This window comes from Hoplias malabaricus, chromosome 9 (genome assembly GCF_029633855.1).
Source record: "Hoplias malabaricus isolate fHopMal1 chromosome 9, fHopMal1.hap1, whole genome shotgun sequence".
NCBI lineage: Eukaryota > Metazoa > Chordata > Actinopteri > Characiformes > Erythrinidae > Hoplias > Hoplias malabaricus.
Genome location: NC_089808.1, coordinates 36142488 through 36169728, shown reverse-complemented (window position 1 = coordinate 36169728; position 27241 = coordinate 36142488). Strand labels below are relative to the sequence as shown.

Below are 27241 nucleotides of genomic sequence, written 5' to 3'. Positions count from 1 at the left end.
GCTGCAATAAGCAGAATTTAAAAAAGCACTAACAGATTCTTAAGTGTCTGCTATGTTCAGTGTAGTTTCTTTCATTTTCAGCTAAAGTAAGTAAAGGGATCTGCCACGGCTGAATATGATGATAATGTAAGTTGCCTTGTGCAAGATAAAACCAATTTGGTAGCTAGCAAAAAAACAACTTGGCTGCTTTGCCATCTCTAGTTCACAGAAATTTACGTATCTGTTTCATAGGGCAACACTAATTAATTTTGACTTACAAGATAAGTTGATAATACTAATATTAATGACTGAGAAAGCTAGTCTCCCATGTGGCACAGCAGTCTAAACGTTAGCAATATCATTAGCATTGATGTGTGTGGAGTATTAGTTAACAGGTGGAACTGACAAACACTTAATTGGGGAGAAAACTGTGAATGAATCGATGAATGAAGGAAGGAAGGAATGAAGGTAGGAAAATAAGCTTGTTTTTTGGCTACCAAAGAAATGTACCTAAAAACAGCAGAGACATGTATAAGGGCTTCTGAAGGAGAAATCACAGAAAATCATGCCCTGATTAACATGCCGTCTTTAGTGATAATCAGTACAAGATTTTTAAAATCTTAGTTATTAAAGCAGTCTTCCAATACTACTACCGGGGCTGGAGCAAGTCATCAGTGCATGTTTGAGAAAAATACTTTCATCATGACTTATTGAGACTTTCCAAAAAAGAACACCTGTCCTTTAAAAAAACACCCTCAGGAAGCCTTTTTGAGAATGAATCATAAGCTGAATATTCTGTGAATATAGTAAATTATCTTCAATCATTCCAAAAATATTGTTGCAGCTCAGTGGGAAAGTACATTTAGTGAAGCTCAATGCAAATCTCCTATTATCCTTCACTCTCTCAACAAACGTCATGGATTTAATTTAAATCCTAAAATTTCATACTCAATGATTGCGCATTCAAAATTGAGCTGCTTTACAATTACCTTTTTCCATCTTGATTTTGAAAAGATCCTCAGCTGTCAGCTTTAAATAATAAAACACTCCACAATTTGGACAGAAAGCTGTCTTTTGACATTAAAGTAAATGATTCGTTTAGTCGGTGTACACAGGAATAGATATTTAGAACCAAGAATCTATGGTTAAAAATATACAAGTATATGTTTTTAACATCCAGTGTTCAAGGGTCTCCACCAAATACACACTATAACACCCACTTCATGAGTCTGTCACAACAGTGTCCATGGCCTCTTTTCACAGAAGTATTTGCAACACTAGTATCATCCTCACTGACCTTAGTTCAATCTGTTATCAGTCATCAGATAGACCACAAGCTAAAAATAACAATTTACCTTGCTATTTAATTAGCTTGACAATTTAGCAGAGATTTTACGTGCACTGCAAGAGAACACAAAGGTCTTGCTTCTCTCAGAAACCAATAACAGCAGCTATTTTTATTGTACAGAAGAATAAAATTCAGACGTGCTCTGTTTATTCGTCTTTGGCAATCATAACAACAATACTGATGAAAATAAACAACAAAACTTTATACTTTGTATAAGCAGAACTGATGAGGTATGATTAAATTGGATTGTGGGTGGAAAGGCTGATATGTAACAGCTTCGGCTGACTGAATATTTCAAATGAAAATAACACCTTTAATTCAAGACGGAAGTTCTCAGAAACAAATGTATATTTGCTACACCATACTGACTGTAAAAGGTAAGAACCTAAAAGCATAAAGGTACATTTCATTACACATGAACTAGAGAGGTAACTGTACAATGGAAAGTGATAAAAAAAAAAAACCTGTATATTCATTGATTATCAATACATCAATGTAGTTTAGTTTAATTAAGTGAAGTGTGAAACTTAGTGTAAATACTGCTAAGAACATTCATTACTCACAATTATGAAAACACTGTATAAACTAGCCCCTGAGATCACACCTTTCTCCTCAAAAAAAAAAGATTAAAAAAAAAAACTAAATTTAAAACCAGGTGCAAATTAGCTGATGCAAAAATTAATTTAAAAGCAATCACCCTGAAGTGAGTTACATCTTTTTATTTAAAATTTGCTAAAACACTAGCAAAGCTTTAACTAGATGAATACCCCCCCCCCTGCCTCTTTTACTGCACTGAAATGTATTTTCAAAAAGCATATAACTAAAATATCAAACTGCAACTTTTTATTGAACAAAACAAAATAAAGTTAGAATTCCACCATACAGTGGAATTAAAAACCGGATTCCAAAAAAAGTTCTGACACTAAACAAATTGTGAATAAAAACTGAATGCAGTGATGTGGAGGTGCCAATATCTAATATTTAATTCAGAAAAGAACACAAGTCACAGATCAAAAGTTTAAACTGAGAGAATGTATCATTTTAAGGGAAAAATATGTTGTTTCAAAATTTCATGGCATCAACAATTTTTTACCACTGTGTGGCATCCCCTCTTCTTCTTACAACACTCAACAGATGTCTGGGGACAGAGGAGACCAGTTTCTCAAGTTTAGAAATAGGAATGCTCTCCCATTCATGTCTAATACAGGCCTCTAACTGTTCAATCGTCTGGGGCTTTCTTTGTCGCACCTTCCTCTTTATGATGCGCCAAATGTTCTCTATAGGTGAAAGATATGGACTGCAGGCTGCTATTTCAGTACCCGGATCCTTCTCCTACGTAGCCATGATGTTGTGATGTTGCTGCAGAATGTGGTCTGGTATTATCTTGTTAAAAAATGCAGGGTCTTCCCTGAAAGAGATGACGTCTAGATGGGAGCATATGTTGTTCTAGAACCTGAACATAGTTCTCTGCATTAATGGTGTCTTTCCAGACATGCAAGCTGCCCATGCCACAAGCACTCATGCAATACCATACCATCAGTGATGCAGGCTTCTGAACGGAGCGTCGATAACAACTTGGGTTATCCTTGTCCTCTCTGTTCCGGATGACATGGCGTCCCAGTGTTCCATAAAGAACTTCAAATCGTGACTCATCTGACCACAGAACAGTCTTCCATTTTGCCACACTCCATTTTAAAAGACCCCTGGCCCAGTGCAAGCGTCTGAGCTTGTGGAGCTTGCTTAGAAATGGCTTCCTCTTTGCACTGTAGAGTTTCAGCTGGCAACGGCGGATGGCACGGTGGATTGTGTTCACTGACAATGCTGTCTGGAAGTATTCCTGAGCCCATTCTGTTATTTCCTTTACAGTGGCATTCCTGTTTGAGGTGCAGTGACGTTTAAGGGCCCGGAGATCAAGAGTATCCAGTAGAGTTTTACGGCCTTGACCCTTACGCACAGCAATTGTTCCAGATTCTCTGGATCTTTTGATGATGTTATGCACGGTTGATGATGATAACTTAAAAGTCTTTGCTATTTTACACTGGGTAACACCATTCTGGTATCGCTGCACTATCTTTCTGTGCAACAATGGTGGAATTGGTGATCCTCTTACCATCTTGGCTTCAGAGAAACACTGACACTCTGAGAAGCTCTTTTTATACCCAGTCATGTTGTCAATTGACCAAATTAGTGTTAATTGGTCTTCCAGCTGTTCGTTATATGCTCAATTTCCTTTTTCCAGCCACTTATTGCTACTTGTCCCAACTTTTTTGGGATTTGTTGACACTGTGAAATTTTGAATCAACATATTTTTCCTTTAAAATGTTACATTTACTCAGATTAAACTTTTGATCTGTCATCTATGTTCTATTACGAATAAAATATTGACATTTGTCATCTCCACATCATTACATTCAGTTTTTATTCACAATTTGTTTAGTGTCCCAACTTTTTTGGAATCCGGTTTGTATTACAGTCATTGGCCTTGCTATGTCCCCCCTGCAATAGCTCCAGGCCCCCATAGGATGTATGCCCAATTTTGGAAGCCATTGAATTAAAGTATTTACAAACCTTTTACTTACCATAATAAGGATTGCACTTTTGCTTGTTAGTCACTAAGTACTAAAAATATATTTTCATAAAGTATCAGTGAACCCCTGAGTGACTGAGACCTACCAGTTATGCACCATGAGCTTCTGCACTGCCAGCAACGCATTGTAGCGCACCAATTGATCCTCATGATGCATGTGGTTCATCACCAGCTGCTTCCCACCCAGCTGTTCAATCACCCTGTAAGACAAACGCAAAGAAAAAGTGTGTGAAATACGAACAGAATGAGGAAGGGTAAATGAAAGAAAAAAAACTGAAACAGAAAAGCAGGAATAAAGAGATAAGCGATTAAGTATTTCAGTCCAATTTGATTGTCTATTTTTACCAGCATTCAATAGATTAACCATTTTCGGTTGAGAGTAAGTAACATGACCCAGCCTACAACTTCTATTAAGTGATACTGACGACAAGCCTTGGGTTGAGGCAAGAATAAATTCTGATAAGAAAGAGTACTGCTCCAGAAAACCAGGGCGTGGAACTTACAGGGATCTGCACAGAGCTGCTAACTGGGTAACTAGCATCAGCTGTACTTCTTTGTTTAAAGAAATAATTCTAAAAAACTGAGAGTGTGTGTATGCGTGTGTGTGTGAGTGTGAGAGATCTTAAGTGGTAAGCATGCACTTCAGAGTGAGAGGGAGCGATAAACACTAGTTTGGGATTAATGTGGTGTGGGAGATGATGACGGAGTGCTCTGGCCTCTGAGCCTTTGAACTAATCTCAGGCAATAATGGACGGCAACAGCTGCACTCTCTGGCAAAGCTAATCAATAAAATGAAGAGGTCTTTCAGCAGAAAAGCTGCACTCATGCTAAGTTCATGCTGTGGAAAAGCCAGTCTCAACAGCTCTCAGTCTGAGCTTAGAATTAAAGTCTCCACTGGTCAGACACACTAGTGATCTTCAATTAGACACGTGGTTCATGTGTCTCAAAGCCAGAGAGCTGTCACTTTAAGTAATATATTGATCTGAGTGATATAACCTGGTCATTTTGCCCTGCTGTGAGAATGATCAGCCTGTTTTAATAGGGCATATTACCTTCAAACAAAATCAAATCACTTATGTCAATCTGCTTAGAGAGTCACTATGCACAGCATGAAAACACTGCATTAAGATCACACACATTCTGTCAACAATCAGTAGTATATATATATCATTTGTATCAGGTGCAATATTGATGTCATTGATTTGTCACAGAGAGAGAGAGAATGGAAATATTGACATATAATACAATGAGAAAGAAATAAGAAAAAAAGGGGATGTGGGAATGAGAAAGAAAAAAGGTGATACAGAGAGAATGAATATAGAGGGGAAAAAGTAGAGGAAGTGCAACAGAAAAGAAATTGTAAATACAAAGTGTTTTTGAGTTGTTTTGTGTTCTTGTGTAGATGTGGGTGTTTTTGAAAAACACTGTTGGCGTCGATGAAAATGTGGGTATTTTTGAAAAACACTGTTGGCGTCGATGAAGATGTGGGTATTTTTGAAAAACACTGTTGGCGTCGATGAAAATTTGGGTATTTTTGAAAAACACTGTTGGCGTCGATGAAGATGTGGGTATTTTTGAAAAACACTGTTGGCGTCGATGAAGATGTGGGTATTTTTGAAAAACACTGTTGGCGTCGATGAAGATGTGGGTATTTTTGAAAAACACTGTTGGCGTCAATGAATATGTGGGTATTTTTGAAAAACACTGTTGGTGTTGATGAAGATGTGGGTATTTTTGAAAAACACTTGGCGTCAATGAAGATGTGGGTATTCTTGAAAAACACTGTTGGCGTCGATGAAGGTGTGGGTATTTTTGAAAAACACTGTTGGCGTCGATGAAGATGTGGGTATTTTTGAAAAACATTGTTGGCGTCGATGAAAATGTGGGTATTTTTGAAAAACTCTGTTGGTGTTGATGAATATGTGGGTATTTTTGAAAAAACACTGTTGGTGTTGATGAAGATGTGGGTATTTTTAAAAAAACACTGTTGGTGTTGATGAAGATGTGGGTATTTTTAAAAAAACACTGTTGGTGTTGATGAAGATGTGGGTATTTTTGAAAAACACTTGGCGTCAATGAAGATGTGGGTATTCTTGAAAAACACTGTTGGTGTTGATGAAGATGTGGGTATTTTTGAAAATCACTGTTCATGTTGACGAAGATGTGGGTATTTTTGAAAAACACTGTTGGTGTTGATGAAGATATTGTTGAAAATGCAAAAACCAGACAAAGAAAGAAAAAGACAAAAGTTCCTTTGGCTTTTACAAGCGTTGTGGCTGGCAGTTTGTGGTGGGCATAAGGCAAGGTTTCTTCTTGTAGGAAGAGGGTGAAACTACAGAAGAAATATGACAGCAGGATTCTGATGGGTAAGTTTTTCGAACAAATCGCCTCAGATTTAACATTTCACACGGCATCTTAGTCTCCCACTTTTATACTTCAAAAGAGAAATGACAAAATAAATGCAGATTTATGTGTGCTTTTATAGAATAACATCATTCAAAATGTAATCATAAAATTCATTTACAGTTTCAGCAAAAGCAATACCTGCATTTATTTGAGTTTCAAAAGTAGAAAAGATGGATAAGCATGGAGATGTGTGAGGAAATCCAAAATATTAAAGAAAGGACACCAGACTCCAGCACTAGACATAATCAGATTGGAGCAATTCTCCTGGACAACTCCTCATCTCCAGCAGTGGAGATCTGCACGGGCTAAATTGCTCTGGAGTGCTCCAATTATAGGGTCAGTACCAGAGGTGATTCACACCAATGAGCCCCTATGGAGAGCATTTGGCTTCCTGTGAAGCTGGGGGCGTTTTAAAGAGCACACTGAGAATGTGGACTCTGGGTGGTCGCCTGGAGGGAAATATGAAGGTGCAGGATTAGAGTCAGAGGAGCCTCTGTTTTGTCTGGTGGACTGGAGTGGCATGGAGAGAGAGAGATTACTGTGTTTTGGAAAATTTGAATCAAGAACACTGTGTCAGGGTTTGAAGTCAGAAAAGAGTAAGGTGATACACCCATTTGAAATGTGTTTGAAATTCATAGGCTGCCCATGTTACACAAGCAAACTAAAATATTAAATCATTCCATAGGTCATCCAGGGTCAGCATGAGAGCTGTGCTACTGTGCTCATCTCTTTGAAGCCAGTACATGTGTGTGTAAATGTCACAGGAAGTGGGACAGAGCTTAGATAAAGAGCCTTGAGAATGCTCAAACTAGGAGCTCAGTTCTAGGGCTTAACAAATCTTACTACAAATAATTAATTCACAATTAGCTTTTATGAGCACATTTTTTAAATCACAGCTGCATGTGTTTCAGCATGTAATGTTTCAATATTTTGTCCTGTCTCAAACTGGTGAAAATGAATATACAACCAACTGAAACTGTGCATCACCCAGAACCTTATGCATATGTTGCCATTATTCCACAAGAGCAGAGCCAAATTAAGGTAATTTAAGATAATTTTATGTTGCTTCCAAACGACACAGCTGCAGTTTAAGAGCTACTGTCAGCTGACAACAGAAGGTGTGCGTGATTGCAGAGCTTAAAGATTCAAGGCCAGTTGTTCTGCTGTTTGCTAGAAGCTACATGGTACAAGTATTTGTATCTTTTATATTTTGTATTTCGTGTTCTGGATTTTAGTATATTTACTAAAATTATAAACTGTCTAATTAAAAACATTTATCTCACTTTTTGTCAATTTTAAATTTACAACATCATTTAAACACAGCAGCTGTCCTGTCGCATTGTGTGAAAACTTCATGATGAATGAACCAATATAAATGCTCCAAAATTACTTCACATTTTACATTCACGTCTATTGAAACTTAAGAGGGTGTAAACTTAATATTTTGTAAAATTGGACAGTGACAATATTCAGTATATTAAGTAATCATAAATATGTATATGCATATTATCTGCTACAGAGTCATCACCTGTGCCTCATCACAAGAATTTCAATGCATGAATGTCCTGACATGTTGTGAAAATGACAACTAAAACACAGAAATTGAACTAGTACTAAATAGTCCTGTTTGGTTTTGAGATAAAGACTGTACAGTGTGGGCCATTTTTATGGATACACCTTAATAAACTTAATAAACTACGGATACTGGAAGCCTGTGCTAGCATTTCTCCTGCGGTGTTGCTATCAGTGTGTGAAGAGTGGGAGAAGAGGGTTGCATTGACAATCCAACACAATGGGCAGCACTTTGAACACATTTTATAAGTGGTCAGAAACTTGTAAATAACTCATGAAAGAATAAAGTTACGTTAAAACCAAGCACGCCATTGTTTTTCTTTTCCCAATGAGTTTAATGTGTCACATGACCCCCTCCCCATTGAAAAAACAAAAGTTGGATGACTTCAAAATGGCCGCCATGGTCACCATCCATCTTGAAAAGTTTCCCCCCTTCCATATACTAATGTGCCACAAACAGGAAGTTAATATCACCAACCATTCCCGTTTTATTAAGGTGTATCCATATAAATGGCCCACCCTGTAGAATCATCCAGCTTTTTTTATATATTATATGTGGAACAAAAAAAGCTACTTTTATCCTATTTGTGCTGTCGATGTTTCACACTGAATGGCAAAGCGTTCCATAAGCTAACTACATTCAAACTAGAGAAGGACCTGTTCATTTTCAATAGTAAAGTATAAATAAACTTTCAAAATGTGCCATGTAAGGCAACAAACATGGAAATTTGGAATATTTATTTATAATTCTGCTTTAAAATTGGAACGCCAACATGTAAAATCTCTGAGGTGGAATGACATATCATGCTGTTATGCCAGTTTGATTCTCTTACTGCACTTTACACCATATAATTTAAAGTACACAGAGAGAAATGTGAGTGACAGATTACAAGCTGTTATTAAGGTAAACGCTGTGCTTTTACGATCACATTGTGAATATATTTTATACTTACAGAACACTGAATAACCATATTTTTCATAAAACATAAATGTTTCTTGAACATCACGATGTGCATTATGTTCAGAACTAACAATACCCTTGCACATGGGTTCTGGAATGAAAACATGTGAGTACCCTTCCACTTGAAGAGCCTCTTAACTGGTGTCGCTGTCCAAGATTTCATCCAGGTGCCAGGAGGCTGAAAATCCTCATCTGAATTTGCTTGGAATCCAAGCTCCGGATTAAATAAATGCAGCTCGATGTACAAATCACTGAATAAAAAAGTAGTCTACTCAGTTCCTAAATAGCATGTTTTCAGACTGTTTCAAATAGTCAAACTGCATAATATGCCTCGTGAAAACATCTTCAGTTATTGTGATATTACATTGCCCTCCTCAACTCCATTCCAAACTAAAGCCCTAGATTCATACAGGGCAGGTGCACTGTCACAGAGATGGACAAATGAGGAGGAGAAAGCAGGTTAGAAATGATTTATAGAGGCAAAGCTGAGGTGCAGACGGGTGGGGAGGCGGGGGGTTTATAGGCTTACCTCTTGCCACGAGGGTAATGTCTCACATACTCTCCAACATCATGAGCAGCCACCGCAATAACCTGAGGATCATCAGACACCTCCAGCAGCCTGGTCAGGATCCTGTTGCACAAATACAAACATCTCTGAGGGCAAGACCAAACTTAGGACCCTAGGGCAATGCTTAGAACACACCGAGCAAGGCATAGTGCTTACGGAGAGCAAATACAAAAAGCCACACCAAGTTTAATGATGTCACGGGGTAAATGTGCAGCTCTATCAAGAAGGGAAAAATACAGAGAGACATTAGCTCAATGGAAAGATGAAATACTAGGGGAACTGGCACGTGAAGAGTTGTGCTTTGAAATGGACTTTGATCAAAGCACTAAGAGAACAAGAGTGTGTAATTTCAGATATTGCACAGGACATCCTAAACATGTCTATTTCTGCTGCTGCTTGCATTCGACCTGAGCCCTCTAACAATAGAGTAAGAATGAAGCTGGGCTGCTATCACAAGGAGGAGCGGAAATTATAACATTTATGGGAAAATCATATCTCTGAAAAACAGTAAGAGAGGGAGAGAGAGAGAGATATCTTCTAAATTTTTTTGATATTTCAAGGGGGTTGAAAGGCTGAGAGCACTGTGCCTTGCTGATTATGTAGAGCAGCTTGATGAGAGAAATGAGACGAGTGGATTAAGACGTAAAAACTGAATGTCAAAAGGGCCAGCAGGAGCCCTGATTAAGGGCTGAAAGACAATGATTGGAATTAATGGTTCCTGCTTGTTTCCAACCTGAGCTGGTGTGACCTTCAACCCCAGGACACATGCCCAAATCACAGAGTACTCAGAACTGTCTGAAAACCCATTCATGATACATTTCTTTAGCTTAGCCAATTTTATCCATTACAACATTACACACTTAACTGCCTCTCACTTTCGTTCTAAAAGCCCACATCAATAAACCCACTCAATCCTCTTGAAACCACACAAACACATTAGATTCATCACAGCATCAAATGTACTTTTAACACCAGCACACCAACTCATTAACATCAGCAATATTGAAGTCAATAGATGGTAACTGCCAATAGAACAATGTCAATAGCAGAAGAACTGTCTGTCACTCACTTGAGCAGTTCGTAGTTTTTCTCATTTAGACGAACAGCATTCTCTCTCCAGAACTTCTCCGACTTGTGCACTGGACTCCACTCCAGCCGCCCAGACTTCAGCTCCGAGCTGTACTCATCAAAAGAGCTGAGCAATGGAGGAGAGAGAAAAGAAAATTATGCACCATAAATAATGGCTCTTTTCAGCTATTTCAGAAACGTAATTATCTATCCTTTATGAGATGGAGACCTTCATATTTACAACTAATTTTATCAGTAGAGTATATTTTACAACTCAATTTCCTGTTGCATACGCCGTATTATAGCTCCACATTTTCTAAATTGCTAATGGGCCCAAGGTATATGAATATATATATAGAGTGGATTACAAGGGACAATCTATACATGTGGGAAACAGTAGGGTCCAAAGTCTGAGACCATTTTTGAAAACTATTGTGGCATTGGTTTCTAACCTAATACATTTTTTTTCTTTCCGATTTTATTATGAGCATAATTTGTGTAAGTACAATATTTACATATATTTCCGATTGTCAGTCTATTTGGTGTGTCCTCCTTTTATTTAAAGCTCTAGGGCTGGAATGAAAACACCTCTAGTGAGTCAATCCAACCCGACTGAAATTCATCTAACACGTTCTTCAATGAAATTAACTTCAGTACACATGGTCAACATAACAAATCAGTTTATATCTGAAATGTTACCTTGGACCTCTACATTTTTCTTCATAATTTCACATATATTTTCATTTTGATTCTTGTTTTTTTACTATGTCCTTATGTTTCCAATTCTGACTTTTCCTTAAGAATTGTGAGCCCCTCCTGTATTTGCAGTATATCGTCACTATCCAAAGAAAAACGGTTCTCCAAAATAATAACTTTAAAGGAGAAGGAAAAAAAATGTATATATATATTAGTCAGTGATTTAAATAAAAGTAATTTTGGAAATTTCCTATTCTGGTTCTCCGCTGACAGCGACAACAGTATGTATTTCATTGGTCTCAATGAAATACCCATCTTATACATTCAGAAAAAGGCACCTGAGGTCCTGGACACTTTCTCCCAGTCTCTCCAGGAGGAATTTTATGTCATCAGTAATGTCTTCATCATCGTATTTCTGCTGGTCCAGATTTTCCAGCTGTTTCAGGACTTTGCATTGAATCATGGCCAAAGCGTATTCCTGACGAGTCTCCCTCTCCGGAGACTTCTCCAGCAGGTTCTGCAAAATGCACATAGGAATATGTACATGTTGTTTCTGTGGACTCTTAAAAAACAACACTGTTTAGTGAAGAAAAAAAAGTGTTACATAAAAATGGATTTAAATTTGGGGACATTTTTGGGAAAACAGGAGGCAGCAGTGACAAATTTAAAAAAGGAACAAATGATTCACTACCTGAAAAAGAAAAAAAACAGACAAAATCACTGGTTGATGTTTTTTCGTGAGGACTAATTTGGAATAAGCAATGACTAAATCAGAGCTTTCTAAAGAGCTCTCCAAAGGCTGTCTGAAAAGGATGAAACCAGACAGTAACCAGATAGACCTGAGAAACCGTGATGAATACAGCTACCACAAATTCACCAAATACTTTTGCTTTCATGGCATTTATTCAAACCGTGTGTCCAAATGTTTGTGGACGCCTGTTAATCCAACATCCCTTCTGAAATGAAGGGTATTAATACGAAATATAAACTCAGAATTTGACTGTGGAACTGTTCCCAGGAGTGAAGGAATTCTGTGTAGTACCTTGAGAGAAACGTTGGCATGGAATTTGTGAGAACTAATCATCCAAAATTAGTACCTGACCTCATGAATATTCCCTTGGCTGAATGCCATCAAATCCTGTGTCTGTACAATAGGTACACATCATAAAGTTCACTAATGATAAGTGGTGCCTACAAAGCTTTGGATGTATAGTGTAATGTAAGATTTAAAAGAAATAAACTTGCATAGATTTTAAACAGTGGCGCTCACCATCGTTTCAAACGTAATGATAATAACCTGTTATTTATATGTTTTTCAGCATGTTAAAGAAGACGTCTAAGATTGTGGGGAAATGTAGTGTGTTTACATTCCGAAGCTTTGCGTCTTTTAATGTGGAATGGCGTGTTTGAGAATAAAAACGACTGTTGTTTATCCATGGCTGAAGTTGAACTTTTCTGTAAGTTTTTATTCAATGTTCAAACTACCACAGAAAGTCACTGGTAACTTAAGGTACTTAGATTTGTAGCACTTTCGGTAATGCAGTCTCCCAAATTTGGAGACAGTTCCACCTTAATTAATCCAAAACAGCAAAAATAAGCCCACATTAGGCACCTATGGCAGATGCCTTTCCTGTGCCATGAGCAGAGATAGAGTGACAGAGTGAGAGAAAGAGAATGCCTAGCATACAAGACTTTCATTCATTATCTGTAACCCTTATCCAGTTCAGGGTCGCGGTGGGTCCAGAGCCTACCTGGAATCATTGGGCGCAAGGCAGGAATACACCCTGGAGGGGGCGCCAGTCCTTCACAGGGCAACACACACACTCACACATACATTCACTCACACCTACGGACACTTTTGAGTTGCCAATCCACCTACCAACGTGTGTTTTTGGACTGTGGGAGGAAACCGGAGCACCCGGAGGAAACCCACGTGGACACGGGGAGAACACACCACACTCCTCACAGACAGTCAGTCCAGGTTCCTGGAGCTGTGTGACTGCGACACTACCTGCTGCGCCACCATCATACAGGACTTGAGCTTGTTTATTTACTTGTTTACTGACACCGGGGATTCTTAAACACTTTTTAACCGGTTTTGAGCACGCAAACAAACAGGAGAGCAGCAATGGTCAGGAAACTCCTTCTGAATTTCATAAAATATTGTTTCATTTCAATGAAACCTACCCCTTTAACTAGTAAATAAAACCAGTCCTTGCACTATCACATAAACGAATCTATCATATATACAACATAGCAAAAAACAAACACATGATTGTATTAGGCACTAGCTACAATTCAGAAAAAACAACTGTTTTTATTTGATCAACATTTGTTTTATGTGTAGAACAAAAGCACCACAAATAAATCACAATTTCTGTCCTTTTTTCTGAACTTAGTTACTGACAGGTTTGATTAAATACCTCTACTTCTACATCTGACTGTATATCCAATGCAATTATACTGAAACCATTGATGACCAGGCTGGTGTGGTGTTACGTACAAAGGCAATTATTAGGCAGTTCCACCGACTGCTCCAGGGCAACTGTTGATTAAACGAACTGTGGTGTTATTATACAATAAAGCCTCTGACAAAAATGACCAATTAAGAAGGAGCTACTGAAAGTTCCGTCGTCCTTTGTGAACTGAGGTTTTTATTGCGGATGTGTGTGTGAAGGGCAGCTGGGACAATCGCGTGTGTAGTAAAGGGGCAAAAGAAACAGCTCAAAGAAAGAATTTTTATCAGCTGATATAGTGGGAGCTGTCCTTTTGAATTATAGCAGTCATTTATTTTGGAGTGTACGGTGCTCTACTCTGTTGGCATATTAATTTGCCACACAGAACACCAGCTAAACGCAATGCTAAATTGAGAACGGAAGTGAGGTGAGAAGGCAGGCCTTGATCTACCCTCTAATAAGCGGCATGCTGAAGCAGAGAAGGACTAATGCAGCAGGGGAAATGACTGTGATTTAGTGCATATTAACCGGCGCTGGTATCTACAGGCAAAGGAAAAAGGGAAAAAAGCAATGGTTTATATTATTTCCACCAGTAGTTTTTACTGTTGTCAGACCATTACATACAGTGTACAGACAGAAGGTAATGAGCATTGATGGCTCACAGTGGTCCTACTGCAAGAAAATTAATTTCTGACTGTGGTTGTGACATCAGAATGAAACAAGTAATGACTTCCAATAAATACAGATTTTATTACATTTGGAAAAGCCTGCTGCACTTTACATTCTCTGAATATTACATGAACAGACTAGCGGAAACTCACTTGTACATTTGTTTTTTTTTAATTCTCCCAAGGATTAACACAAAACCTAAAATAAGCTCTGCTATGACAGTAACAATATGTAAATTACTGCTGTTTTTATTGGCTGTCTGTTCTGCACTCAAGCTGAAAGGTTCAGAGCAAACTTTGTGGACATCTGTATCCACAAAACTGCAATGATGGAGAATAACAACAACACACCCTAATACTTTATTAGGATTTACCCTGGTTAAATTACTATAGCCTCACGAGAGAATCGTACGTAAATATGTTGTCGCATCATATTTAGATTTTAACAAAATGGCATCTGTACAGAATAATTTTGCAAGCCTGGAAGTAAACAGGACATTTGAATACTTTTATGAGGTTTACATATTACACAAAAGTTGTCCATTTCAAAGGCACAGGCTGTTTTTAACAAAGGAAATGCTAAAGCACAACATGAACTTGATAAACTAGCTCAAATGAAAGCTTTTAATTTGTGACCATGATGCTCTTATGCTCCATTTTCCCAGTGGTATTCTTGCATAATGTCCTGACTGTGAAATGAAGGGCATACTATTCAACATTGTTTACACTATAGCTAGAGTCATGTAAGCATTTCATCCTACCTGCCAGTTCTACCAATCAGTGCTTTTGGTTTTTTTTCACTTTTTATCTGTGCTCCATTTGACATGACTCTAGAAAATACTACTTAATCATTCTGAGGTATTTGCATGTATTTGAGTGTATGAACCTGAAGCCACTACATGAAAGTCTTGTAATCATGAACAAGGACAAAGAGCATCCAATAAGTTAATAAGATGTGCAGCAGGTGAAATGAATGAAATGCAGCACTCTAATTCAATATGGCCAGAGACAGGGACAACAAACTCATTGCAAAACACTAATGCCCACAACAGTGCCCAGCTTTCAGAGCTAATTTAAACACTAAGTGCAGTGGGCGCCAGAAGAGAGGAAGTTGGAATGAATTGCAGAGTGACAATAACAAGTATTTTTGTTCTTCTGTCTGTAATGTGTTTCAGCATGGATGCACCTCTCACAAGATGGGGCTTGATTAGAGGGAAAAAAATTTGCCTTGGGAGGAAAATCAGATTACTGACAAGCCCACATGCTAATGCAAGTGACAAACATGTATAATAGCGGATACAAGAGTGTGCTGCTAGTCTGCTACTGCCATTAACAGTGAAAAGGTGGAGCAGGCAGTAGAGCAGGAGGAAATGATTCACAAGAGCTCTAATAGTAATGTGCACCGTAAACAATAAGGTAGTAATGGGGCATGCTGTAATTTCATTATGAAGGCTTGGGGAGAATGAAGTCTTTTTAGACTAAATGTCTTAGTGATGTAAGAAATGTTAATGGTTGCCCTGTAAAATGAATGTGAGACAAAGGAGGGTATATAGAAGAAGCATCATTTTAACACAGCATTGAAGCCAGCAAGTGGAAATTACGTCTTTAATACATTTTCAAGCCCATACTAACCAAAGCTTTTCCCAAATTAGAAGAACCTGGGATTTTTTCATTAGCCCCAATTTTCAAGTGCGAAATTCAGTGCATTTCAATAACAATCCCTAACAGCCAGGTGAATTTTATGTCTCCAACAAATAGGGGTGCTGTTCTCTTCTGTGGCTGTGTGGAAGCTATAACGCACACTACCTGCTCTGCTGTTTCAAAACAGGAGATATTACACAGCTCTTTTTGTGTGGATTACACAGTACAACAAAATCGAGTCGTACAGAGTCAGTCAGGAGGTGGGTTTAGATTATTATTATCTTTTCTTCTTTTTGTAGTAGTTTTAATAGTTGGTTAGCTAGCTAATGTTTGAAATTGCTGAACCAAAACAGAGTACTGTTTCCATCACTGATTTCTATCTTCGCTCGCAGCTGCGCTTTTTCACAAGACACCTTGTATTCTAAAACCCAGTGTGTCAGGTGATTTTTTAGGGGAACTCTGAGTACTGAGAACTTTCTCAACCAAACTTGCATTGCGGGACAAATGATGAAATTTGGTCGTCTTGCCTGTCAGTTTAAAGGCCTCTCAGCCAGAGGGTGGGGCTAAAAAAAATCCTCAGCACAAGAGAACGCTGTTCTCATTGGTCGTCACTTATTTAGCCAGTCAGCAGCCAGAGTTAGCTGTCCATCATTTAGTGCTGCAGTCAATGGAGTCCAAGTCCCTCCTAAATAAACTGCACTGAATGACAGTTCTAACCTTACCTTAGGTTACTAACCTATGTTATGTCTGAGAGAAATTCAGTTTATTTGTATTGGTAATTTGTCTGCTGCCAGAAATTGTCTTACAAATCAGTATTTTGACAAGCACAGTTAATTACCCAGTGTTTTTTAAAAACTAAATGTTATGTTTGTGTTAAACCATATTCGTTTAAATGAATTGAACTTGTTCATCCATTTTGTATTTTCAATTTATGAATTCACATGCACCCTGTGGATTATTTGAAACATTCAAGAGAAGCTGCTGATATGTTATTGATTAAAACCTTTGTGGTCCAGTCGGTACCTGACAGTGAACTGAGTGAGTGACAATGCACCATACTGCAGTTTTTTCTTACTGCAGTAAAAACACCCTGTGTCCCTCTATGTTTTTGTTGACATCATGCTATTTTGAGTGTATTAAATGCTTACATATTAAAGTATGTAAGCATTTTACACATGCAACCAACGTATTAATGTATACAGTTTTAGTAAGCTTGTACTATTAAAGCAAAGCCTCTTATAGTAAGATCTGAATTCTTGCTGGGTTTGACCTTACAGATATTTGGTAAATATGTCATAGAGCAACATTCCTTCTTGGAGTTAAGCCCCGGTTCTCCTCGCAGTCGAGACACGCCCCTGTGCACTACCACTTTAATTTGGGAATCTGAAGCTCCTACCACCCAATAAAACGTGTAACAGGACAACCCAGTCACTTCAGTATAACTTGCCTTTCTCTGAAACCCTGGCATAAATAAGTTATGTTATTGTACTGTGTTTTATGTAGATGTCTTGCTTTTCAGTATAGTGCAGCCCCATTGTCTGAATCTCTCCGAACACAGTGTTTATTTAAGAGCGAAAGTACAAGGTTAAACTGAGCACAAACACAAACACCATAGAGAAATAAATGCACGTATTATGGAGAAGAAAGAGAACATAACGCAAGTAACTAAAACCAGTGTTTCTGCTCCTACCGCATCACTCCTGGGCACCTACTGTTTGAAGTAAACAGAGTTTCATTCTCAAGAGGTGCTGAAACTAGTCATTCTGAATAGGGCTGTTTAGACAGAGGGAAGAAAGGTGTTTTGGATTTTGTTTGCTTGTTTTTTTTCCTTGTGTTACTTTGACCAAAGCAAGTCAGAGAGGTTTCATCAATTGTGGCTTGATTGTATTTCCTTGGCTTCACTTAGAGCTTGTGGTCTGTTCCACAATCATCTTTAAAAACTGCCTACGTGAAAACACAGTACAAGAAGCTTTTAAATTGTAAGCAAATGCTCTTTTCCCAGTGGTATTCCTGTATACTAATTCCCCGATTATAAAATAAAAAGCTAGTTATTTAAAGGGAACTTCTAGGAAATGTAGTTCTAAGTCTTTTAAGGTGGAATCGTGTGTTTAAGTAGAAAAAACGAGAGGTGTTTATACACGGATTATGTTTAACTGTGTGAATTACCACAGAAACTCATTTGCATGGCAACTTGTTTAGTAGCACTTTCAGAAATGCAGTCAGCCGTCTCACAAGTTTGGAGACATTTCCACCTTAAGTGATACGAAACAGCAAACATAAGTCTATATGACCCACCTATGGAGCAGGAATAAGTGTAAATCATTTTGGTTTGTGCTTTTCAACGTTAGGAGTTCTCACAGTTGACTAAAAATACATCAGATGCCTCTGCCATGAGCAGAGAAAGGCTAGCATACCGGACAGAGTTTGTTTTCTTATATATTACAGTTTGTTTGTTTTCTTATAATTGTTTTCTTATAATTTACAAACACTGGGGCTTCGTAAACACATTAGACAGGTTTCAAGCACAAACAGAATGGAGACAGTGGCACGGTGGCTTAGTGGTTAGCATGTTCGCCTCCCAACGCTGGGATCTTGTGTTCAAGTCCCATCTGGGTGGAGTTTCCATGTTCTCCCTGTGTCTGCGTGGTTTTCCTCTGGGGTCTCCGGTTTGGCTGCCGCTTCTCACCAGTTTGTGTGTGTGTGAATTGAGTGTTCTGAGCAGTGTGGATTGTAAAGCGTCTTTGGGTGTCTAGAAAGGCACTATATAAGTGTAAAGATACATACAGATGGTAAGGAAACATCTGAATTTTATAAAAAGTGTTTGTTTGTTTTTGAATTACAATTGTGACAAATTACAATTGTGATCAAAAATGATTTACTCTTAGCCTATTATTGACCATTGTCATTAGGTTATCATAAAATCCAGGATGTGTTTCATAAAAGTCAACTCAGCTTTCTTGTACCATCAGGATGTCATTAATTGCTATAAATAACTGCTCGTAAATGTGTGGTTTGCCTTCTTGGGCACTTCAATAGCAAAATCTCCCCACTGTATATTGCACCGTACAGCTTTTTGTGAATAGATGTAAATTGTTAGTTGTGAGCAGCAGGAAAGCAACATCAAAGAGCACATGAGGTAAGAGCATTAAGCGCCACATGAGGTGAGAATCCTTTCTGCTGTCATCTAGCATAAGTGAGGTCTGATTTAAAATACTCCAATTCATGGAATAAGTCATAAGATCTGAAATCTGATTTAAGGAGTGTGGCTTAAGATCTGAAGTCAGAATGAATTTGTAAGTCATGAGTTCAGAAATACAAGTCATGTTGGAGAGTCAGTAAATTACAAACTTGAGCCTGAAATGCCCATCTGTGTTATACACTGTCCAATATACTATATTCTAAACTACAGCAAATTCACATGAATTCATTCATTATCTGTAAGCGCTTATCCAGTTCAGGGTGGCGGTGGGTCCGGAGCCTACCTGGAATCAAGAGGGTGCCAGTTCTATGCAGGGCAACACACACTCACAACTTCAGACACTTCTGCGCCATAGTGCCACCCAGAATCACAAACATTCATTCATTCATTATCTGTAACCGTTTATCCAGTTCAGTTTCGTGGTGGGTCCAGAGCCTACCTGGAATCATTGGGCGCAAGGTGGGAATACACCCTGGAGGGGGCGCCAGTCCTTCACAGGGCAACACAGACACACACACACACATTCACTCACACACCCACTGACACTTTTGAGTCGCCAATCCACCTACCAACGTGAACCCACGCGGACACGGGGAGAACACAACAACTCCTTACAGACAGTCACCCGGAGCGGGAATCGAACCCGCAACCTCCAGGCCCCTGGAGCTGTGTGACTGCGACACTAACCTGCTGCACCACCGTGCCGCCAGAATCACATACACTATATTATTATTCTTCAGGGACTGTGTCTGTTAGGTATAACAGCAGGAGGTATACTTACCCTGAAAGCGGCCAGGATGATGCGGGTGACCTTCTCTTTGACAGACTCCTGGAGGATGTCTGAGAGAGCGGGCACTACGTTGTAGCGACGCAGCTGTTCGCAGAGCTGAGGGCTGAAGGCCAGGAGCCACACGCAGAAGATCATCTGGTACTGCAGCTGGAAGCCACACTTGTTACTCAATACGGCTGTGATGCTGGAGGAAAGAGCACAAACACTCAGGACTGACACTCTTCACTTGAAAGTCCACCTGCAGACTACAGCGTGGTTACATGGCCTAATTGAGCTTTTGACACTTTCTGACAAGTGTTCTCGAGGTAGCTGAGTATGATGCACGGTTGGAAATCTGAAAAGATGTTCAAGCATAAATCACATGGGAGGATTTGTGAGCTGGCTTCAAGCTTCCAGACAGGTGGTGCTCATTTATGATAGAAAAGAAACCTTCTACATTGAGATCTGTCAGTGAATAGACATCCTATACTATGGAAGGATAATTGATAAAAGTTAATAAATGCTCAGCTGCTTCCTGAACTACGTCATGGGATTAGTTTGTAGAAGCAAAAATGTCCAACTGTAAAGGCAGGCTAACAGCCAGTACTCTGACAAACATAGCAGATTTATTTTCATGTGTATGGACTTTGAAACTTAAAAACCTTTCCAAAAGCTTGTTTTTATCTTCCAAGCAGACACAAGGCTTTTTCGACACAATTTGTAAACATCTGCTTCTGAAGGTTGAACAATTACTTGTTGAATTTTATATTGTTCATTTCTCCAATGCATCAACCATTGTAAAGATTAGGACATGAAGTTACTCAGTGAACCAGACATGGTGTCAGTATTTGAATAATGAAAATGGCTATTCAGACAGTGAGCACGCCCCTCTACGACAGACAGGGTAAAATACGTAGTCCTACGATTCTGATTAAACAGTTAAACTGAACTGAGACTTACCAGTTTACTCCATCAGCCTCAACCCAGGCGAACCTGTATTCATTCACCCTTAGCATCAGCTGCAGGCAACCAGCCACACACTGAACATACTGGGAGCTCTGTAAGGGAAAGACACACACTCCCAACAAACAAACAAAACAAAACAAACAAACACACACGGAAATGTGCATGCACACATAAACAGAAAGGACAACACAATCAGAACATGAGCAACAGTACCATCCAAAGAAGCAAGGCAAAGGTGTATGGGATCTGCAGGTCCTGTGGAGCTGGCAGAGTACACGGAATGAAAGAAGGTTGCTGAAGAAACATCTAGAAACACTCAATCCTTTTGCATTCACTTTTCTGCACGTGCAACACCTTTGAGAAATATCTGTAGGTACATGCTGTTTTAAAGATACAGACAGAGCCACAATGCAGAATAAGAGACAAAGCAGTGGCACCTACAACCTGCACAGAGAGAGGTTAGCAATAGGGCTGCAACTTAATAATACTGAGTTATCGACTAGTTTTTCAATTACAACAAACACTATTTAAGAATTAAGGGACATCAATAGGAGTGTGCTATGGTATCCATTAAGTATTCCGACCACTATTCGTCTGTGCCATGTAATCCCACCATTTTTAACACGCTGTAGAGATTGAAAAAACAAACAAAAATAAAATGTTTTATTGTTTTTATATGTATATAGATATATATCTGTCACATTATTTGGTTTCATTACTTCAAGGTTTCGTAGGCAGTACTAATTTTTACCACAAAAAGCCAAGTCTAAGCAAAGTCACTGGTTAATCTACCCAAAGTTATCAAACAAAGATAACACTGCCAACTCTGATATTATATAAAGATAATGCCACGTGCCGTCTCTCTCCCATTCATATACAGCTTTTTCTTATTATAGCTTACAGCGTCTGTAGGCTAGTCCTGATGGCCTTCAAAAACACACAATGACTGTGTACTTAATAAAAGGTACGTCTGTAAACACTGCACTGATTTATTAAGTAGGCATTGTAAACAACTTTAGAACAACTGGGCAGTTTAGTGTTGTATCTCTTCAGTGTGGCATTCTTTGTCCTATTAAATGGTTTTGAGTATTTATTTTTTTAATTTAAAAGAACAGGGCTGGACTTTTTAAAGCATACCTGCGATCATCCTGCAGTGGTGCCAGGGGTTTTTTTTGTAAATCTAAATGGGTTTTACATTTTAGGTACAGGGTGTTGATTTAATGCTGTGCAACATAATATCACATAACCTTTCCAATATATTAAATGCTAGTTTTAGGGCAGGCATTTTTCTTTTATCCATCATTGCTATTCCAACAGAAACTGTCATCAACATGCAAAGTTACATAATGGAAACAGACGAATAATCGTATATTGTGAGCTGCTGGAATTACTACCCCATTTACAACACATTTAGAGGATGACCCAGATATTACATATTAAACTATGGATTCATAGTTGTTAGATGTGTTATTTTAGTGTTTAGTGTATTATTCAATTTTTTGGAGCAGTGTATTATATATATATATATATATAAATATATATATATATATATATATATATATATATATATATATATATATATATATATATATATATATATATACACATATATATATATATATATACACATCAAGCTGGTTCAAACTTTCTCGAATAGCACTTGACAGGTCAGCTTTGGAGGATGGAGCCTAGTCATCCTGAAATCTGATGGTGGTCTTCAGTCAGTCATTTTTCTAAATTATATTAAAACAGAAATAGGTAAAATTCCAGCATCATCTCCTTGGGAAACGCAAATTGTTCATTCATCAGTGAAAATCACTATCAACCAAACTCTTAGTGCTGGTTTTCGTTTGGCATTTCTATAAATCCCTGTTCATTCAGCTGATTTCTTACAGTTAACTCTGTTGAAAACCCAGACTCTTATGTTTTGTGCTGCATTTTCTATTTTAATAAGGAATATTGCTTTGGAGTTACCTATTTTTCTATCCTTTTATAACTTTAGCTTTAGCTTTGGAAACAACCAACATATTTTGCCACACCCTGTGTTGGATTTCCTTCTTGAGGTAATTCTAAAAACCTTTCCAATGTTTCAAATAAAAATTTTCTTTTGGGGGAACCATATTTTCTTTCAGTTAGCTAAGTCCAAAAGCCTGTTAAGGTCTGTAAACACTACCTTTTAACTGCAGACTAAATTTCATTTTTATACTTTTGCTGGCATTTGACTTAGAAATGCAAATTACAAGATGATTCCATTGTTTTCTGCAAAATCGAGTGATTCCATTATATTTTCTTTGAACAGATAGAGGAGGAAAAAAAATAATTAAATTAAAGATTAAATTAAATTTTTGAGTTGTGTTTCACAAGGTCAGAATTTTCTAATCAAAAATGAAACAAAAATTGTGTCTGTGGTTTGTTTATTTGCTAGAGATAAAAAAAAAAAACGCTGAGAGATCATCCTCTAAGTGCATTGATTACTTCATTTTGCTAGAGATTGTAAATAATCAATGTTGTTGCCTGATCGTTGCAGCCCTAGTTAGCACAGAGACTGAAAAGAGAGAAAAGATTAGATTAATCACAGAACAAGAAAGAGATGATGTCGCCGACCAGCATGAAGGAAATATGCATAAAAGCAGAGGTTTCAAGAAAAAAGCAGAGTTTGTGAAGAACAGCAAAGAGGGGTGCCTTGATTGCTGAGAGGAAATTGAATCAAAGTATATGGCTGCTTGCAATATGCCAAATGACATGAGAAAGGGAAAGAAATACTACTCCTAGTCTATGAATGCTAAGTGTTAATAAGAAAAACAAGCAGAAGATAGTGGCTGTGAACACAATCTTCCATTTTTCTTTAGATCTAAAGACACTAAGTACTTCATGGAAAGAAAGGGATTCATTTGTCTGAAAGCAAAAAAAAAAAAAAAAACATATCTCCATTATGAAAAGCACTGCTTGGGCTCAGATGGGCAGGCCAGAGAGATAAGAGTAGCTGGGGAGCAGAGACGAGCTGTAGTAGTTAGAGAGCCCCCCCCCCCTCCAAAAAAACAAAACAGTACAGGTGAATGAAGGAGATATGCAGGGGTCAGTTAATGATGCGCTGGACAGAGAAGCCCTTCTGAAAGCTGGCCAAAGGCCTGGGCACACATCTCTCTGTGACAGCATACTCACTTCACTGGGAGAGATGGTTCCTGTTCCTGTCTCTGCACCTGTACCATGCAGTTTCTAACAAAACAAAAAAAGAAAGAAAAAGAAAAGAAAAGAAAAGAGTGTGTCCTGAAATATTAACTAATTTACTTTTTGACTGAACCACTATGTAATTAATAATAATTAAATCATAAAACAAACAAGAACAGTAATAAAAATAAAACAGGTATTGAATTAGTTGTTTCAAGTGTAGACTGATAAGTCATTTTTAGCATCCGGGTGCAGAAAAGAGTAAAGAACATAACCAGAATAAATATTACCTCTTTTTTTGATTTTCAACTTCAATATAACATTTCCAAACAGGTTAAAACTAAATGCAGCCCTAATAATCTTAATATCAGGTCTGGAAAACTGACTGAGAATAGCAGAACGGTGTCTAGGCATAAAGACCTTTTCGTTTACATCTGAAATGTACTCCAATTTACTCACAAGGACTTTTCAGACATGGGTCTCAGCTTAAAAGAGTACAGGCTTCAATCTTAAAAAGACGTTAACCTGTGTATGTTACAAAGTAGTATTCACATGACCTAGGTTACAAACACCAATCAACCATAACACTATCATTTATTTTCCTCTTTCTCTCTGTTCTTCAATGGTCAGGACCACCCAGAGCAGATATGATCTGCGTACCAGAACACACACTAACACCATCACCACCACCACCACCACATGGTGGGAATGATCCACCACCCAAATGATACCTGCTCTGTGGTGGCCCTGACCATTGGAGAAGAGGGTGAAAGGGAAAAAATAACGTATACAGAGCAACAGATGGATTCTAGTGAGTAATCGTAGAATGAAAAAAGTGCTCCTGTGGACAGTGGAGCTGTGAGAATGGACAGTGAGTGTAGAAACAAGGAGGTGGTCGATAGGTGTCTAGTATTCTAGGGGTGATACATTAAATTGTCCTTCCTTCTTTTAAACACCACTACTTTCAGTTGGTAACAAATACATTCCAAATGTACAATACAAAACCTGGACAGCACTGGAAAATATCTCTATTTAGACTGATTACATTTTACTGTATGTAAGCGCTATGGATTTTACACTCATCCTCTGTTTCTTAGGAAGATTTCTTTTAGTAATATTGTCTTTTATTTAAATATGAAGTCAGACCTTTTTTTATATTTAAGTCATTTAAATGTGTCAGTGTTTTCTTGCACCATGGTACAATACAAATACAATCATGTGAGAGTTAATGGAAAAGTACTGTGGACTGTCACAGTTATTGTCTGTTACTAATTAATAGCTGAATTAATCTATAGGCTAGTGACAAAAATATATCCCATATTAATCTTACTATACACTATCACTAGGTTAAAAATACAAAAGATAAGGCTACAGGTACAAAAATGTATTCAAACAGAATGAATGAGTTAAGAATAACATTTTTGTTAAAAAAAATTCGTATGAAAAATGTCATACAACCTTCTTATACTGTGTATGCTCTTTAAGTGCTTTTAAGCCAATACCACTTACTACCACAGTGCTATCAATATTATTATGCATTAGTAGAGGCTGACGATTCACTGCTTCCCTTATCAACACTCCTACAACTGCATGCCGTACAACAGACGCTTGTGGTATTTACAGAAAAAAAATAATCTTTCATTGATTGAAATATTTGAAATATTCCCATTGCTATTCACTGACATCAAAACAAGTACAAGGTGTTCTTCAAGGTGACTGCGAGGGAAAAAGGAAAAAAGCATTGCAACAAAACAAGTAGTAATCCTCACAAAGGGTTGTAATCTACAAGTACAACTTTTTTATTTATTTATCTATTTAAACGTAAAAATAAGTCAATTAGTTACTTCTGCAAACCTGCACGCCAAGAGCCTTACGACAAAAATAAGTTACAAATAAAGAGGCCTTTTTCAAATTTTTTTCTTTTTTTTGAATGTAGTCATAATATATATTTATATATATATTAATAAGAACTTAAAACATGTTGTTTCCAAATTAAATGTATTATACTGAATGAGTAATATACTCTGCAAAGAAAATGTGCATCCTCAAAGGCCCATGTCTTTTAATCATCCATTAAAATATAATAACTTTTGTCTGCTTTGAAAAATTCTTTCTTCTTTTGATTACACCACTCTGCACCAGTGGGCAAGAAAAATACTATTTAATTCAGTGGTTCTCAAACTTTTTAGACCAAGTACCACCCGTTATTAATCCAAAACCTCCAAGTACCACCTGCGATTTTTACAGAAACATGTGGCCACATTCTCCTTCAGCCGGGTGTTTTCTTCTATTTTGTCTTCATGGTTTCTCTCTATTTTTGCCTCTGGATTTAGTCCTTCTGGGCTTCGGAGTATTTCTCAGGCTTGGTCTCGGCTTGTTTTCCTCGCTTTTGCTTTGCCCTTTTTGTAATAAAATCCAGATTGCTCACGTCTGTCTCTAGCCTTTGCTTACATCCAGTATGCAGCTGAAACTGAGCTTTCTTTAAATTGATTTCTCAATCAAACTAGAGAATCCATTCCCACCCCCTCACCTCCTGTTCCTTTACAAACGTAATCAACTACGGTGAATGCGTAGCACGTTGTATTTTTCTACAACACAAATGAATTTCATTGGGGCATAATTATGAAAACTGTGAAACATTATGTAATTTACACATAAAAACTCTATATTTTCAGTTAAGAATAAATTTCTTAATTAAGTAGTAAATTTTTTGAGCTCATTAGGCCTACCACCTCTTGCTGCTTCTCGTACCACAGTTTGAGAACCACTGATTTAATAATATCAGAATTTTACATCTCCATCTCACTACATCTGCTTTTTAATGTAGAACAAATATTAACATGAACCAATCGTCCTAATGCCATGCTTCACCTTACAATAATTTCTAACTTTGGGGAGATATGGAAACATTATATAGCATCCAGTTTTCTTATTTAGCATTAAAGGAAATGTTTTAACAGCAATAAATCTATACACAACACGACTGAAGCTTGTTTACACTGGAAATAATCCTCCTCACCAAAACAGCTAGTTACACCAGAAAACAACACAGGGTGTGAAATTATAGAAGACAGCTGCAAAGACAGAAAAAAATGATTACTTTGTCCTGAGAATTTTGTATTAAACTTTTAAGAGCCCAATGGATATTTTTACTGAGAAAGGCAATGGTAAAGAGCAAATTAATTAGCA

General features: G+C 37.7%; 1 protein-coding gene across 3 annotated transcripts in view; it reads right to left on the bottom strand.

The window, feature by feature from the left end:
• Nucleotides 1–27241, bottom strand: part of atp6v1h (ATPase H+ transporting V1 subunit H) — a 60145-nt gene that overhangs the window by 6571 nt on the left and 26333 nt on the right. For 2 of the 3 annotated variants that reach the window (XM_066681878.1, XM_066681877.1), the window contains 7 exons: nucleotides 24047–24100; nucleotides 20879–20976; nucleotides 19931–20123; nucleotides 11524–11702; nucleotides 10491–10616; nucleotides 9383–9484; nucleotides 4001–4114 (listed from right to left, as the gene is read on the bottom strand). In XM_066681878.1, the coding sequence (XP_066537975.1) occupies nucleotides 4001–4114; nucleotides 9383–9484; nucleotides 10491–10616; nucleotides 11524–11702; nucleotides 19931–20123; nucleotides 20879–20976; nucleotides 24047–24100 (866 nt within the window). The remainder of the gene's footprint in view (nucleotides 1–4000; nucleotides 4115–9382; nucleotides 9485–10490; nucleotides 10617–11523; nucleotides 11703–19930; nucleotides 20124–20878; nucleotides 20977–24046; nucleotides 24101–27241) is intronic. The other variant, XM_066681879.1, reaches the window with a different exon arrangement.